Below are 13,315 nucleotides of genomic sequence, written 5' to 3'. Positions count from 1 at the left end.
GATGCCCCATCTGCACTATCATTTTCTATGTTCAGTCAACCGTGAAAATGGGATGAAATCTCTAATTTGGCATTAAAATTAGAAAGAACATGTTTACTAAGTTTCAAGTTGATTGGATTTCAACTTCATCAAAAACTACCTCGACCAAAATGTTTAACCTGAAGCAGGACAGACGAACAAACGAACAAATGGATGCAAAGACCAGAAAACATAATGCCCATAAATGGGTCATAAAAAAGACAATCTGATTAACAGCACATACAACATTGCTTATCATTTCAAAGTCACTGGACCATGACAATATATCTGATAGTAATACAATATATAGAAAATAGCATTGATCTACAAAAAGCTCATTTAAAACCGATTAACCCAAAAAATCTTAACAATAATTGAGGCTGCCGCTAAAAACGCTGAAAAAGGCAACACCTACATATCAGCAGTTTTCATTGCAGGCTAGACAAAACTTGACAAAAAGTTAGGTGGAAGGGGGCAATCACTTTGGTTTCCCTAAATATATTCGCAACTATAATTAACTCTTGATGATTAAGAGCATGTCATATTGTACAGCTACTTGTCTATTGTTTAAGAAAGTATGTTGCATCCTAAGGAATTTTTTACTAAAGCTTCTTCCTAATCATGAGTAAAATTTAGATTTTTTAACATTTAGGTAGTTTGCATTTTGATAAATGGACTATTTATCTTTATGGCTGATAACAGCAATAAAGGGCTGCGCTTTAGCGCATGATTACGCCCGTTGTTTGAAAGACGACGGGCGTATAAAAATGGCAAAAAAGACTACAATGACAATGAGGAGCAGCAAGAAGATAACAGGAAAAGTGAAGATGGTGAAAGTGACTCTACTGAAAGTTATGATCTAAATGAGGAAGTAGGTGATGAAAGTAAGGATTTCATTGATGATGAAGATAAAGATTTCATTGATGATGAGGAGGCCTCTTCTGAGAATGAAAATGAGGATTTTCTGATGATGAGGACAGTGATTACAGTGAAGAAGACACTGATGATTAAACCTAGTTCAGCTTTTCAATATTTAGCATAAAAAACAAATATCATTAACATTGGCATATAACATAGAAGTCTTCAATGCAATATAAGGAAAGTGATATATGATTATGGGTTTTAGTAATTCTATGGCTGATTTACTAATTTTATAGTAGTTTGAAAGAAGGTAATTTTCTTTGGGTATATTGCTCATAGTTAGATTCTGTTGAACACAGTAAGGAATCCATACTAAATTATACAAAGATGTATGCAAAAGTTGTTCAAATGGTGCTTAATATGGTGGATAATGATTATTACCTTTTATTGTTTAGAATATTCACAAGATGATCATATTGATAAATGTTTAGGAGACTTGATTTCCTTATTTTTTTCATAAAATGACACCCTTTAACATTTAAGGAATATTAAGTCACATGTTAGGATTTTCATGTTGTCACTTGTTCACTTATTATGTGCTATTGTAGACTAGTTATGTTTTATAACATTTTTTATTGCGCTCAACCCTTCCACCGAAACCGAACTCTATAAAAAAGCTGCAATGCTAAGGTATCATTTGTGATTTCAATTGCAACCAATTTTAACAAGAGTAAAACATCCTATATGCAAAAACAGTATTTGATTTTTATCCATAGCTTAGATAGTAAAAATGTTATCATAAAATGATATATGCCTCAGGGAACAGTTAGTATCTCAGGGACTGCTAATGTGCTTTCATCCTTGCAACCATTCAATAATAGTACAAACGTATGACATTCATGGAATCTATTTTTTACAAGAAATTTAATGTTTTAAATTGAACTAAAGATTTTACAAATTTTATGTTTTCATCAGATTTTATTAAGTATTATTTGTTACATCAATAGATATAAACAATTCACCAAAGTTTCATGGACATTGGTGAAAGCCTTTTTGAGTTATTGTCTGAAGTGTTAAAAAATTCCCCTTTTTTTTATGAATAAAGCCCCATAAATCCAAAACTTAAAATCTGAAATTTATAAAAATTGAAAGGGAGCTTACATCAATAGATATAAACAATTCACCAAAGTTTCATAGACATTGGTGAAAGCCTTTTTGAGTTATTGTCCGAAGTGTTGAAAATCCCCCCTTTTTTATGAATAAAGCCCCATAAATCCAAAACTTAAAATCTGAAATTAAAAAAAAACGAAAGGGAGCTTACGTCAATAGATATAAACAATTCACTTAAGTTTCATGAAAATTGGTGAAAGTGTTTTTGAGTTATTGTCTGAAGTGTGGACGACGGACGGACAACGGTATACCATAATACGTCCCGTCTAAAAGACGGGCGTACAAAAACAGAAATAACCTTTTATTCTGATTTAAACATGTTGAAAGATAAAAAAATATTGCAAACCACTTTTTTCCATTTTAAATACTTCTCATTCACACATAAAAACTGTATAATGTATATGGTTATGCGAAACATACATTTGAAAACTCAGAACTTAAGTCTGTTTTCAATTATCCAAAACGATTATTTAAACCAACATATTCTCAATTTGCCATACATGTATTAAGTACAACTTCATTGATTGTTACCAAACAAACATGAATACGTATTCCACCTTTTACCTTAATTTTTTTAATAGAATAATGTAGTGTAGATCTGAAGTTCTGAACATAATAAGCCCCCCCCCCTTTTTTTTTTATGAATAAAGCCCCATAAATCCAAAACTTAAAATCTGAAATTTATAAAAATTGAAAGGGAGCTTACATCAATAGATATAAACAATTCACCAAAGTTTCATAGACATTGGTGAAAGCCTTTTTGAGTTATTGTCCGAAGTGTTGAAAATCCCCCCTTTTTATGAATAAAGCCCCATAAATCCAAAACTTAAAATCTGAAATTAAAAAAAAACGAAAGGGAGCTTACGTCAATAGATATAAACAATTCACTTAAGTTTCATGAAAATTGGTGAAAGTGTTTTTGAGTTATTGTCTGAAGTGTGGACGACGGACGGACAACGGTATACCATAATACGTCCCGTCTAAAAGACGGGCGTACAAAAACAGAAATAACCTTTTATTCTGATTTAAACATGTTGAAAGATAAAAAAATATTGCAAACCACTTTTTTCCATTTTAAATACTTCTCATTCACACATAAAAACTGTATAATGTATATGGTTATGCGAAACATACATTTGAAAACTCAGAACTTAAGTCTGTTTTCAATTATCCAAAACGATTATTTAAACCAACATATTCTCAATTTGCCATACATGTATTAAGTACAACTTCATTGATTGTTACCAAACAAACATGAATACGTATTCCACCTTTTACCTTAATTTTTTTAATAGAATAATGTAGTGTAGATCTGAAGTTCTGAACATAATAAGCCCCCCCCTTTTTTTTTATGAATAAAGCCCCATAAATCCAAAACTTAAAATCTGAAATTTATAAAAATTGAAAGGGAGCTTACATCAATAGATATAAACAATTCACCAAAGTTTCATAGACATTGGTGAAAGCCTTTTTGAGTTATTGTCCGAAGTGTTGAAAATCCCCCCTTTTTTATGAATAAAGCCCCATAAATCCAAAACTTAAAATCTGAAATTAAAAAAAAACGAAAGGGAGCTTACGTCAATAGATATAAACAATTCACTTAAGTTTCATGAAAATTGGTGAAAGTGTTTTTGAGTTATTGTCTGAAGTGTGGACGACGGACGGACAACGGTATACCATAATACGTCCCGTCTAAAAGACGGGCGTACAAAAACAGAAATAACCTTTTATTCTGATTTAAACATGTTGAAAGATAAAAAAATATTGCAAACCACTTTTTTCCATTTTAAATACTTCTCATTCACACATAAAAACTGTATAATGTATATGGTTATGCGAAACATACATTTGAAAACTCAGAACTTAAGTCTGTTTTCAATTATCCAAAACGATTATTTAAACCAACATATTCTCAATTTGCCATACATGTATTAAGTACAACTTCATTGATTGTTACCAAACAAACATGAATACGTATTCCACCTTTTACCTTAATTTTTTTAATAGAATAATGTAGTGTAGATCTGAAGTTCTGAACATAATAAGCTAGAAACAAATCTCAAGTATACACAGCCAAACTTATAATCTTTATCTGAACAGTTTGTCTTTTCATCTCTGATTTTTTTTCCTTTGTCATTTGTCAAGTTTTTATACATAAATAAAAAAAATTAAGTTTTGCTTCTCTCATCCTTTTCTTCCCTTGAATTACTCAGTAAAGGTCTCTGCTAGGAATTTGTTTGAAGCAATGCCTAATACCATTTCATTATGAAATGTATTTTTTCATTCCTCGAGCTTAATAATCAATAATATACAATATGGTCCGAGTACAGTTATTGTCCTTTGATTTTTGTTGTCCATGAATATAGTCCCTAGTGTGGACAGTGTGTTACATGCCAATTTTTTTTATACCCCTCCCAAATTTATTTCTCCATGTTTTATGCCTCAAATAGCAAGTAGGGGGCTGAAATGACACTATAAAAAAATTTGGTCATGAATTTTAAAGTAAAGTAGTGATTTGGTCCAGCTGAAAAAGGTTAAAAATGAGCACTTCGGAAGCTGTCAAAAGATTTCAAGACCCCCGAACATAAAATTGTCCATATTTTGAGTTAGAGGCGATGAAGTTTTCTATAATTTTGATATAATTTGTCCCAAAAGTAGTACAACACACTGTAAAAATATTATTGAGAAATCGCAGGTGGGATTTTTTAAATTTTCATTTATTGTCTAAAAGAATTGCACTACGAAATAACTGTGTACTTGGAGTCTCAGACCATATAATAAATAATTGAGTAAGTATATTTCCTAGCACTGTGCATTCATTTATTTTCTTTGTAATCAGTTTTGTGATTTGAGAAAAATTAACCATTTTGAAGTACCTAACTTTTGTGGTATTTTTATCTGCTCCTATCATATTCTCTAATAATTAGAAGATCAGCATATATCAAAATTTGCCAATTATCCCTAACAATAAAAATAAGTATTTAAAGAAATGAGAATGTATCAAGAGTATGTTATCTTGTCACAGAGTGGTAGCTAGTCACCTGAAACCAGAAGTGTTACGGACGGATGACAAATACATCAACACTGGGGATAAAAAAAAAGATGTAATGCATTAAATCATTTGTTTATTGATGTTTAAAACAAAACTTTTGTGATTATAATACAATCTCATTGTACATTACCAACAATATAGAATAAGTTTAAACAGCATCATAAGATAAACAATTCTAATAATGATAAAAACTAACTGAACAAAAGCACAAGGACCAGTAGAAATCTTGATTAAACTGAATACATTGTGTCTGGATATTGTACTTTTCCTCTGGAATGAGACAATGTTTTACATACATATTGTAATGCCCAAAACAGTTGAGCAATCCTCTGTTGCTTTAATGATTCACAAGCAGTACCAACTTCCAAAATTAAGAGGGAATGACCTTTGTTGGCTAGCAGTTTCTAGCAGTTTCTAAAGTAGGGAATATAAACATAATGTGATGATCCTGTCTTAAAATACATCATTTTTTATCATTTTCAAAGTGTAACTATATAAATACTAAAATTTCCAATATTGCACATTTTTCCTTATTCTCAGCATACATTGTTTTTACATTAAAATATTTTTGAAATAAATGCACAGTAAAGAACAAATAATAATTTTTGTCTGGAATGCATAATAATAAATATTCCAAAGCTTTTATCTGTAAAGACACAAAAACCAGGTTTGACATCACAAAAAAATCTTGACTCACCATTTAATAATTCATATGACAATGTACATTTTAGGATAGATAAATTAACAAGGGGTATACCTAGAATAAGTTACGATAACATAACTTAATCAATTGTCATTTTCTTTAGAAAAATAAGCAACATGTACCTTTATAAAAAAATCTTTAATAGTAGAATAAAGGTTTTGTTATCAAATAGGCTGCTTTTTTAAAGCCTGGTGGAATTTTCTCTTCAATTGAAAATTACAGTCAAACCTCATTAATTATAATAATTTTAATCAATATGTACAATGGAAAAGTACAATATAGGACTAACTTTGAATTGTAGATTCAACAATTATTTAAAACTGTAATATCATTATTGATCAAATTCTATGCATCAATATATTTTACAATAAAATTTCAAACCTATTTTTCTTTAAATTAAAAAGAAATCTACTTTAATTTTAATCAATATTTGAATTTTTTTTTAATGCCACTCAATGCTAAAATATTTTGACATAAAATATTTGCTTTAAAATAGATTTGAACAATCTATTTTTATGTTTAAATAAAATAACAAATATCTTAATACTACATTACAATCTGTTCATATGAGTATTTGACTTTGAACAACCAAAAAGATAATATTTTCATCTTTTAGTAAATAGCACCAAATTGTTCTGTCTTTTTTAATTTGTGTGGCCCCATTCAGCGTCACATCACCAGTGGTTGTACTCTGACTGTAGGACAAAACATGTGACACTTTATAACATATGATTATCATGTTTGTAAGATTTCCGTAATAAACAAGACATCAACAGTGATATATCATGATCCTTCTACTGGGATATTTTTTTTCTGTAAAATTGTCATCAGCTGATCATTTATCAACTTGGCAATTAATTCTTCATCATTCTGAAAAAGAAAAAAAATCTTTTTAATTTACACCTAGCTTCTAGAACATATGTAGAAAGATAGGAAGCATATATAAATAAGTTTAATAGAATTTATTAAGACTAAAAGTGATTAATTTTATAATCAATAGTCTATTTGCAAACTCCATTTTTTACATAACTTTCATTGATATTGGAGGAAGAAAGGAAAGAGCAAAGGAGTAGGTCCAGTAAGACCCCCTTTTGGCCCCAAAATATAGCAGTTTGACAAAATTGTTAAAATGTAAACTTTTAGTTATTTATTGGAAAGTAGAATGCTTCTGCTACATATATATGGGCTGTTTTTGACAAAACAATGCACATATATCGGGAACTATCATCATTAAGTCATGCTAAATTACTGAAATCTTCACAATTTTAGCATTTTAGTTAAATTTTTAACGGTTTCCGTCTTAAATGAAAGTGGCCGCATTTGTGTTCATTCTTAATATTGAAATGTAAGTTGTATTTGATGATAATACATAACATATATAAAGGTCCAGGATGAACACTGATGCAGCCACTTTCATTTTTGACAAAAAAACATCTGAAAAGTGACAATATTTGGCATATTTGATAGATTTTTCATATTTAAGCTCGAGTCAGAGTGTTTTTAATGACTAAATCAGTTAAGATCTTTCACATAAACTAATTGAATCAACTGAAATAGACACTTAAGTGTTTAAAAAGTGTCGAAAATCTTTGGTTAGATGAACCTGAAATTTAAGGCCAAAATCAGCCCTTACCGGACCTTCTCCTTTATTTGTTTGTAATGTCTGTAACCTTTTTTTAATATTCAATTTTTTGTAAAACTTAAAAGATAAATTAAAAAAAAAATGTCAATATATCACTTTCAACTTATCATGCTTTGCCTGGGCAAAATTTGATTTTGTTCAGTATAGAACCAGTCTATGATTGACAAAGGGAAGCAATTTGTGTTAAAATGTTACAAACAGAATTGGCAAATGGACTATTGATATAGAAGTATTTAAAAAAAAATAAAAAAAATTTAAAGGTGTTCAACTTTTTGTTTATGTAACTTCGACCAACTTCAAGTTGACAAGTATGAGTATGAAGTAATCTTGGCCATGTGTGATAACCATTATCACTGCACTTGATTCCTCTAGGGATACCTTGATTGGTTTAAATGTCTTCAGTAAAAAAAGTCTAGAGAGAATAAAAGCATGAAAGTAAACACCCTGGTCAATATCCCCTTTTTCTTTGTACCTATGTTACAACATATAAATCTGTATTTTGTATGACTTCTCAGTATAAATAATTATCATTTATAAGTTAATTATACCAACCTTGTTAATGAAACCATAGTGAACTAATTCTTGTGCAAGTTTTTCTGCATTGTCATCTTTTGAAAAATCTGCTGTTAAATTTCTATTCATTTTATCGTCCATCTTTAAATTGAGTGTTATGTGATATTTAGAGGAATCGCCCTTCCTGACATTACACAATGAAGATGTCACCAAACGATTTTCTACATCTAATGAATTTTGATCTTCTGACTTTTGTGGATTGTCCACCTCAGGAGTTACAGGACGTGTTTTAGTTGGTGGATCTTGCATAGTAAATGCCGTCAAGGGATAAATTCCATTTCTTCATGAAATAAAAAAAAATTAAAATTAATAAGTCATCAAATTATTATAACATGCTATGAATCAAAATGCTGATAATTCCTTTTTTTTTTTTTTTTAATGTTGATAATTCATTTTTGTTTAAATGTAACACTTAAGGTCATACTTAAGGTACTTAAATGTGCCACTTAAGGTCATACAAAATTTCAAGTTAAAAAAGAACCTTACTATAGTTAATATGGTCCAGTTTACCCTCATCCAATATATTTTTCTTCTTTCCTTGTAATCAATTGATAGGTTTATAGATATTCCACAGAATTTCACAAATATCATTGCTCTCACTCATTACATACACACAATGAAATACCATTTTTATTTCTACAATATATTGTTTGCTAATACATGTATCTTATTTGCAATTTGCCCTTAGTTGTAACCATATCTTTTTTTAATATATAAATATAATATGGCATTATTTACAACAATATAACTGAATTTATGTAATGGAAAACATGCACTGAAATCAAATTACTCACCTAACATCTTCCAAAAACTTTTCTAGTTCTAAATTTGGCACTTGTGATCGTCTACAAAAAAAATATTGTTTCTTGAACAATGGGAGATAACTACAATTTATAACAATGACTCATTTACATTTTGTAGAACAAATATTAGATTCCTTCACCTTGCAAAAGTTATGAAATTTGAAGGTGTAACATTGTTTTTAAGACTTGAATATCTGAGCATATATTCCATTGATAAATTTCTGTAAATGTTCATGGATAGGATGTATAGAATATCAGGATCTATGCTCTATATTTTGTGTATAAAAAAAGTAGTGATCAGCCTTGGAAGATTTAGATATCAAGTCAGTTACATATGGTTTTGATTGCATTTTATGTAATCTTTACCCCAAAACAATGATTAAATCTTTTAACCGATAATAAAAAATCAAACAGACCAAGACAAATACAATAGCACATGCTCACTGTCTATTTCTATTTATGTTTAAATTGGATTATATGATTGTCAGCACTCTCTGAATGGTAAATTAGATTGTTCTAGTCTAAAATACACATGAAATGATGACACCTTTTATCGAGTTAATGCATTGTTAATTGTTTGTATTGTGACTTTTTGTAATTTGGATACACAAGTATATGTTTTAGTATGTTATAAATCACATATAAGAACTAGAGTCAAATCAGTTAACATGAATTTGACAGTATGGTTCATCGTTTTCCACATTTCTACACTCCTCCTCGACTTACTTCCATTGCACTGGTTCTTTACACCTGATTTCAGCAAATACAGTATTGGGATCTATCCTTTTAATAAAGGCTTCATCTGTTAAATTTTCAGGAAGAATTGCTGAAATAAATTGAATATGCATGAGTAAATTTTCTTATTTAATGTAATAATAATATTTTTTCATATTTTAGTTCTATGATAAAAGAGCTAAAATTTATAAAGCAGTTATCAGATAAATATACATAAACTTATAATTTATCTGCATTCCAAAACATATTAATGTCACATTTTATTACAGGTACAAAGTTCTATTTTAGTTACTGTACTACAATGCTTCATGTATTGGTTATTTCCTAATTCATAAAATTATACTATTTGACTTAAACTTAGAAAAAAATGATCAGTCTATCAGAATTTGTATCAAAATATTGTTTAATGATGTATTTAAACAGATGGTATACAAATGTTTTACGTGAAAAAATAGTTTGAACTAGTACACTATAGATGTGAGATTGAATTATAAACCCAATTTGTTTAATACATAAAAAATATCAATGATACTCTTTAAGTTTATTTTAGTATTTTCTTGAAGGAGCTACTTAGCCTCAATTATTCTTTGTTAATGTACATAGATTTTAAATATCAGTTTTTAATCTGTATTTTACCGTTGTGAAAGTAACATCCTGTATGAGGAGAATGCGTTTTTTTTAAAACAAAAGTAAAGGTTGAGACAGCATGATTTTGAATTAATAAAGAGTGTAAGGTAGATATTAGTATGCTGATGTTGTTTACTAGTATGATCCACTGTCAATGATAGTCTACATCAGAACATCATATTCATATCAAGTCTGAAGTTAAATATGGTTCTAGGTTAACTACTGACCAAATGATTGCCTCATGTTACTTGGTCTTATTGGATTGAAATTGGGGTAGGAAAAAAGCTGTCTGGCTGGCTCAAATATTTTTTGGAAGATCTGAAACTAATGGAAAGTAAAAATATGTTTTAGAGACAGACATTTAAAAGAAAACCAACAATTACCAGTTCATTTGAGTGTGATCATGGATAATGACCTTAGAGGATTATAGTAATAATTACACATCTACAAACTTACAAAGACTTTTGACAAATGTGTGAGCAGCAAGGAGCCTCAACGAATGTACTTCGAACAATATGGCATGGAATAACAGCTCCCTAGCATTTGGTCTGTCTGCTGGATCTTTTATAATACATTGGGATATAAAATCCTAAAAAAAAATTGTTAATATATAAATACTATGTTATGTATATAAATAATAGCAGATTTATTAACAATGTTAAATATCTGCTGTGAGTCACAATAGGAACTTTTGGAAATAAGCAGTAGAAAAACAATTCAAAGAACTTTGTATATTGGAAATCAGCTTTTATTTTACCATGTTTATATGCAAAAACTTAAAATTTATAATCAATTAATAATTATGTGTTAAGCAATTTTCTTTTTAAAATTGTTTCTTTCATTAAAAAAAAAGAGATAAAATCTTTGAAACAATTCAATGTAAACAAAATGTATAACAATAGCTAGTAACGTTTTTTTTTTTGTGTTTTAATCATTGATTGATTGTTGTTCATTTGCTTATCGTTCTATTCAACTTACTCTTTGTAATGGATTTTCTAAGGATTCTAAAGTTCTTTTAATATTTTCTTCTGTAACATGTACACTTGATTCACCACCATTTCCTTGAAAACCAAGTGCTGCAATCTGTAAACAATCAGGAATGACAGCAATCATATACAATGACATAAATCAACTCCTTCATATATCTACAAAATTTTATTAATTTTGAACAACTTCATCATGTTCATGGTAAAATACGTAATATGAAAATTTCAGTAAACAGCAAAATTTCTGTCTGAACCCTTATTTGGCATATACACATGTATTTTACAGTTCACATCATAATAACAAGGAATTATTTGAATCTGGAGTAATTTTGAATTCTGAAAATTCACTGGAATACTGGACTAGTGAGGTACATTGTTAACAGCAGAAAGTGCAATTTGTTGTTCAATAAAAAAATAAAGAGTAAAATTGATAAGAAATGTATGATGAAAACTTTCCCAATTTTGGAGAGTTATCCATGCATACATGGCTAAAGGGAGTTAGTTACTTTTTACTGAAATAGCAGTTCATACCTTTCTTAGCAATTTTCCAGAACTCGAAATTATTCCAGATTAAATTAATTCCTCGACCATATGTAAAAAAATCATGTCAACACACGACTCCTTTTATATGCCAATTTACCAGAAATAAAGCCACTTTACATCATATTCAAGATATAGTTTTCACCAGAAAAAAAATCCCTCTAACAGACTGAACCAAGCTGTACACTAATACTGTGAACACAACTGGTGTAGTTGTGAAATATTACTGGTCAAGAACAATTCTCTTTCCATAATTGTATTTGTTACACTCACCTCTAATGCACAAATTCCAAAAGAATATATATCAATAGGAGGTCCAAAGGCACCAGGATCTGAAAAACAAAAACAGCAATAACATCAGTTACTTTCAGCCATTAGTTTTGATTCAATTCATGCAAAGTATTATTTCTTGATAATTGTTTTTGTTATGATTAAAAGAAGTGATGCATTATATGTTATTTTCTTACATTTAACATCACTTACCATTCCATAAACAAATTCTGGATTAAGATGAAACTTTGTTTTAAACTCTCATTACTTACCTTACAATGAATTTAGATTAAAATTGTGTTTTCTGCTACCAAGTCACACTGTACATTAATCTGATAGTTATTTTCTATCCTTCAGGGCCATTATAATATTTCAATAGACTACTTTTGAGTTCATCTGTCACCGAAAAAAACTCTTCAATTATGTGCGCCTTTATGATGTCATTTACCAGATAGAGGGGATCGCCTGTATCCCTGCACTATTAACGTCATCAAGCGTCTTAGTGATCGTCATTGCGCAGGATAAACTAGCAATTATGTTTATTATGTAGGTACTTAATCACAATTCCCTAATGATACAAGTGTTGATTGTCAATTATTAGAATTCAATTTGCCGAATGATTTCTGCAATATAGCATTATAGTATTCCAACCACACCCTCAACATGGGAATGGAAGTGATGAGGCCCCTAAACGCACAAGTGATGTTCACTAAAACCAAAGTTTTTGACGGAAATGCATCGAACTCGAAAGTTGTCTATTCATTAACAGATATGTGATACATCGAAATGCATATTCATATACAGCAGAAAAAACTACTCTACAGTCTATCATATGTGGTTCTAACTCCATAAGTTTTAGAATTATTAATTGTATACTAGTATGTGCACAGTGCATTTATATCCATTTCCATATATACAAGGTGAAGATCATTAATTTTATTTGGACCCATATATACGACGTATTGGCGAACAGTCTGTTTATAAAAACTTGTCAACATGAACAATCAAAAATGTTTAAAAAACTCAAATTGCCAGGTTGCATTGAATGTTTCTTTAACAATAAACACAGGATTTATTTACTTGTATACAGAATTACTGTGGATTCATTAATATTCTTGGATACCAATTTCCATGGAATTCTACGAATAGATATACATTTGTACCATGAAATTTAGATGTTAAACCAAGTGCCACGTATACCTGTAGGATTATACACAAAGTTTATCAGAACCATGAAAAAAACTATTCACTAAAATATAATTTTTCACAATCCATGAAAATTTGTTACCACCATATAAATGAATCCACAATATATGTAAAAAGAACAATTTGAAG

General features: G+C 29.4%; 1 protein-coding gene across 8 annotated transcripts in view; it reads right to left on the bottom strand.

The window, feature by feature from the left end:
- Window positions 1-5,157: 5,157 nt before the first annotated feature.
- LOC139517781 (nuclear receptor-binding protein-like) overlaps window positions 5,158-13,315 on the bottom strand; it is a 34,000-nt gene continuing 25,842 nt past the window's right edge. For all 8 annotated transcript variants that reach the window (XM_071309263.1, XM_071309244.1, XM_071309258.1 and 5 more), the window contains 7 exons: window positions 11,984-12,042; window positions 11,163-11,267; window positions 10,641-10,773; window positions 9,549-9,648; window positions 8,814-8,864; window positions 7,999-8,299; window positions 5,158-6,674 (listed from right to left, as the gene is read on the bottom strand). In XM_071309263.1, the coding sequence (XP_071165364.1) occupies window positions 6,588-6,674; window positions 7,999-8,299; window positions 8,814-8,864; window positions 9,549-9,648; window positions 10,641-10,773; window positions 11,163-11,267; window positions 11,984-12,042 (836 nt within the window). In that variant the 3' untranslated portion in view covers window positions 5,158-6,587. The remainder of the gene's footprint in view (window positions 6,675-7,998; window positions 8,300-8,813; window positions 8,865-9,548; window positions 9,649-10,640; window positions 10,774-11,162; window positions 11,268-11,983; window positions 12,043-13,315) is intronic.

Source organism: Mytilus edulis, chromosome 1, assembly GCF_963676685.1.
Source record: "Mytilus edulis chromosome 1, xbMytEdul2.2, whole genome shotgun sequence".
NCBI classification, from domain to species: domain Eukaryota; kingdom Metazoa; phylum Mollusca; class Bivalvia; order Mytilida; family Mytilidae; genus Mytilus; species Mytilus edulis.
The sequence above is the reverse complement of the archived record's forward strand: the minus strand, read 5'-3'. Positions and strand labels throughout refer to the sequence as shown.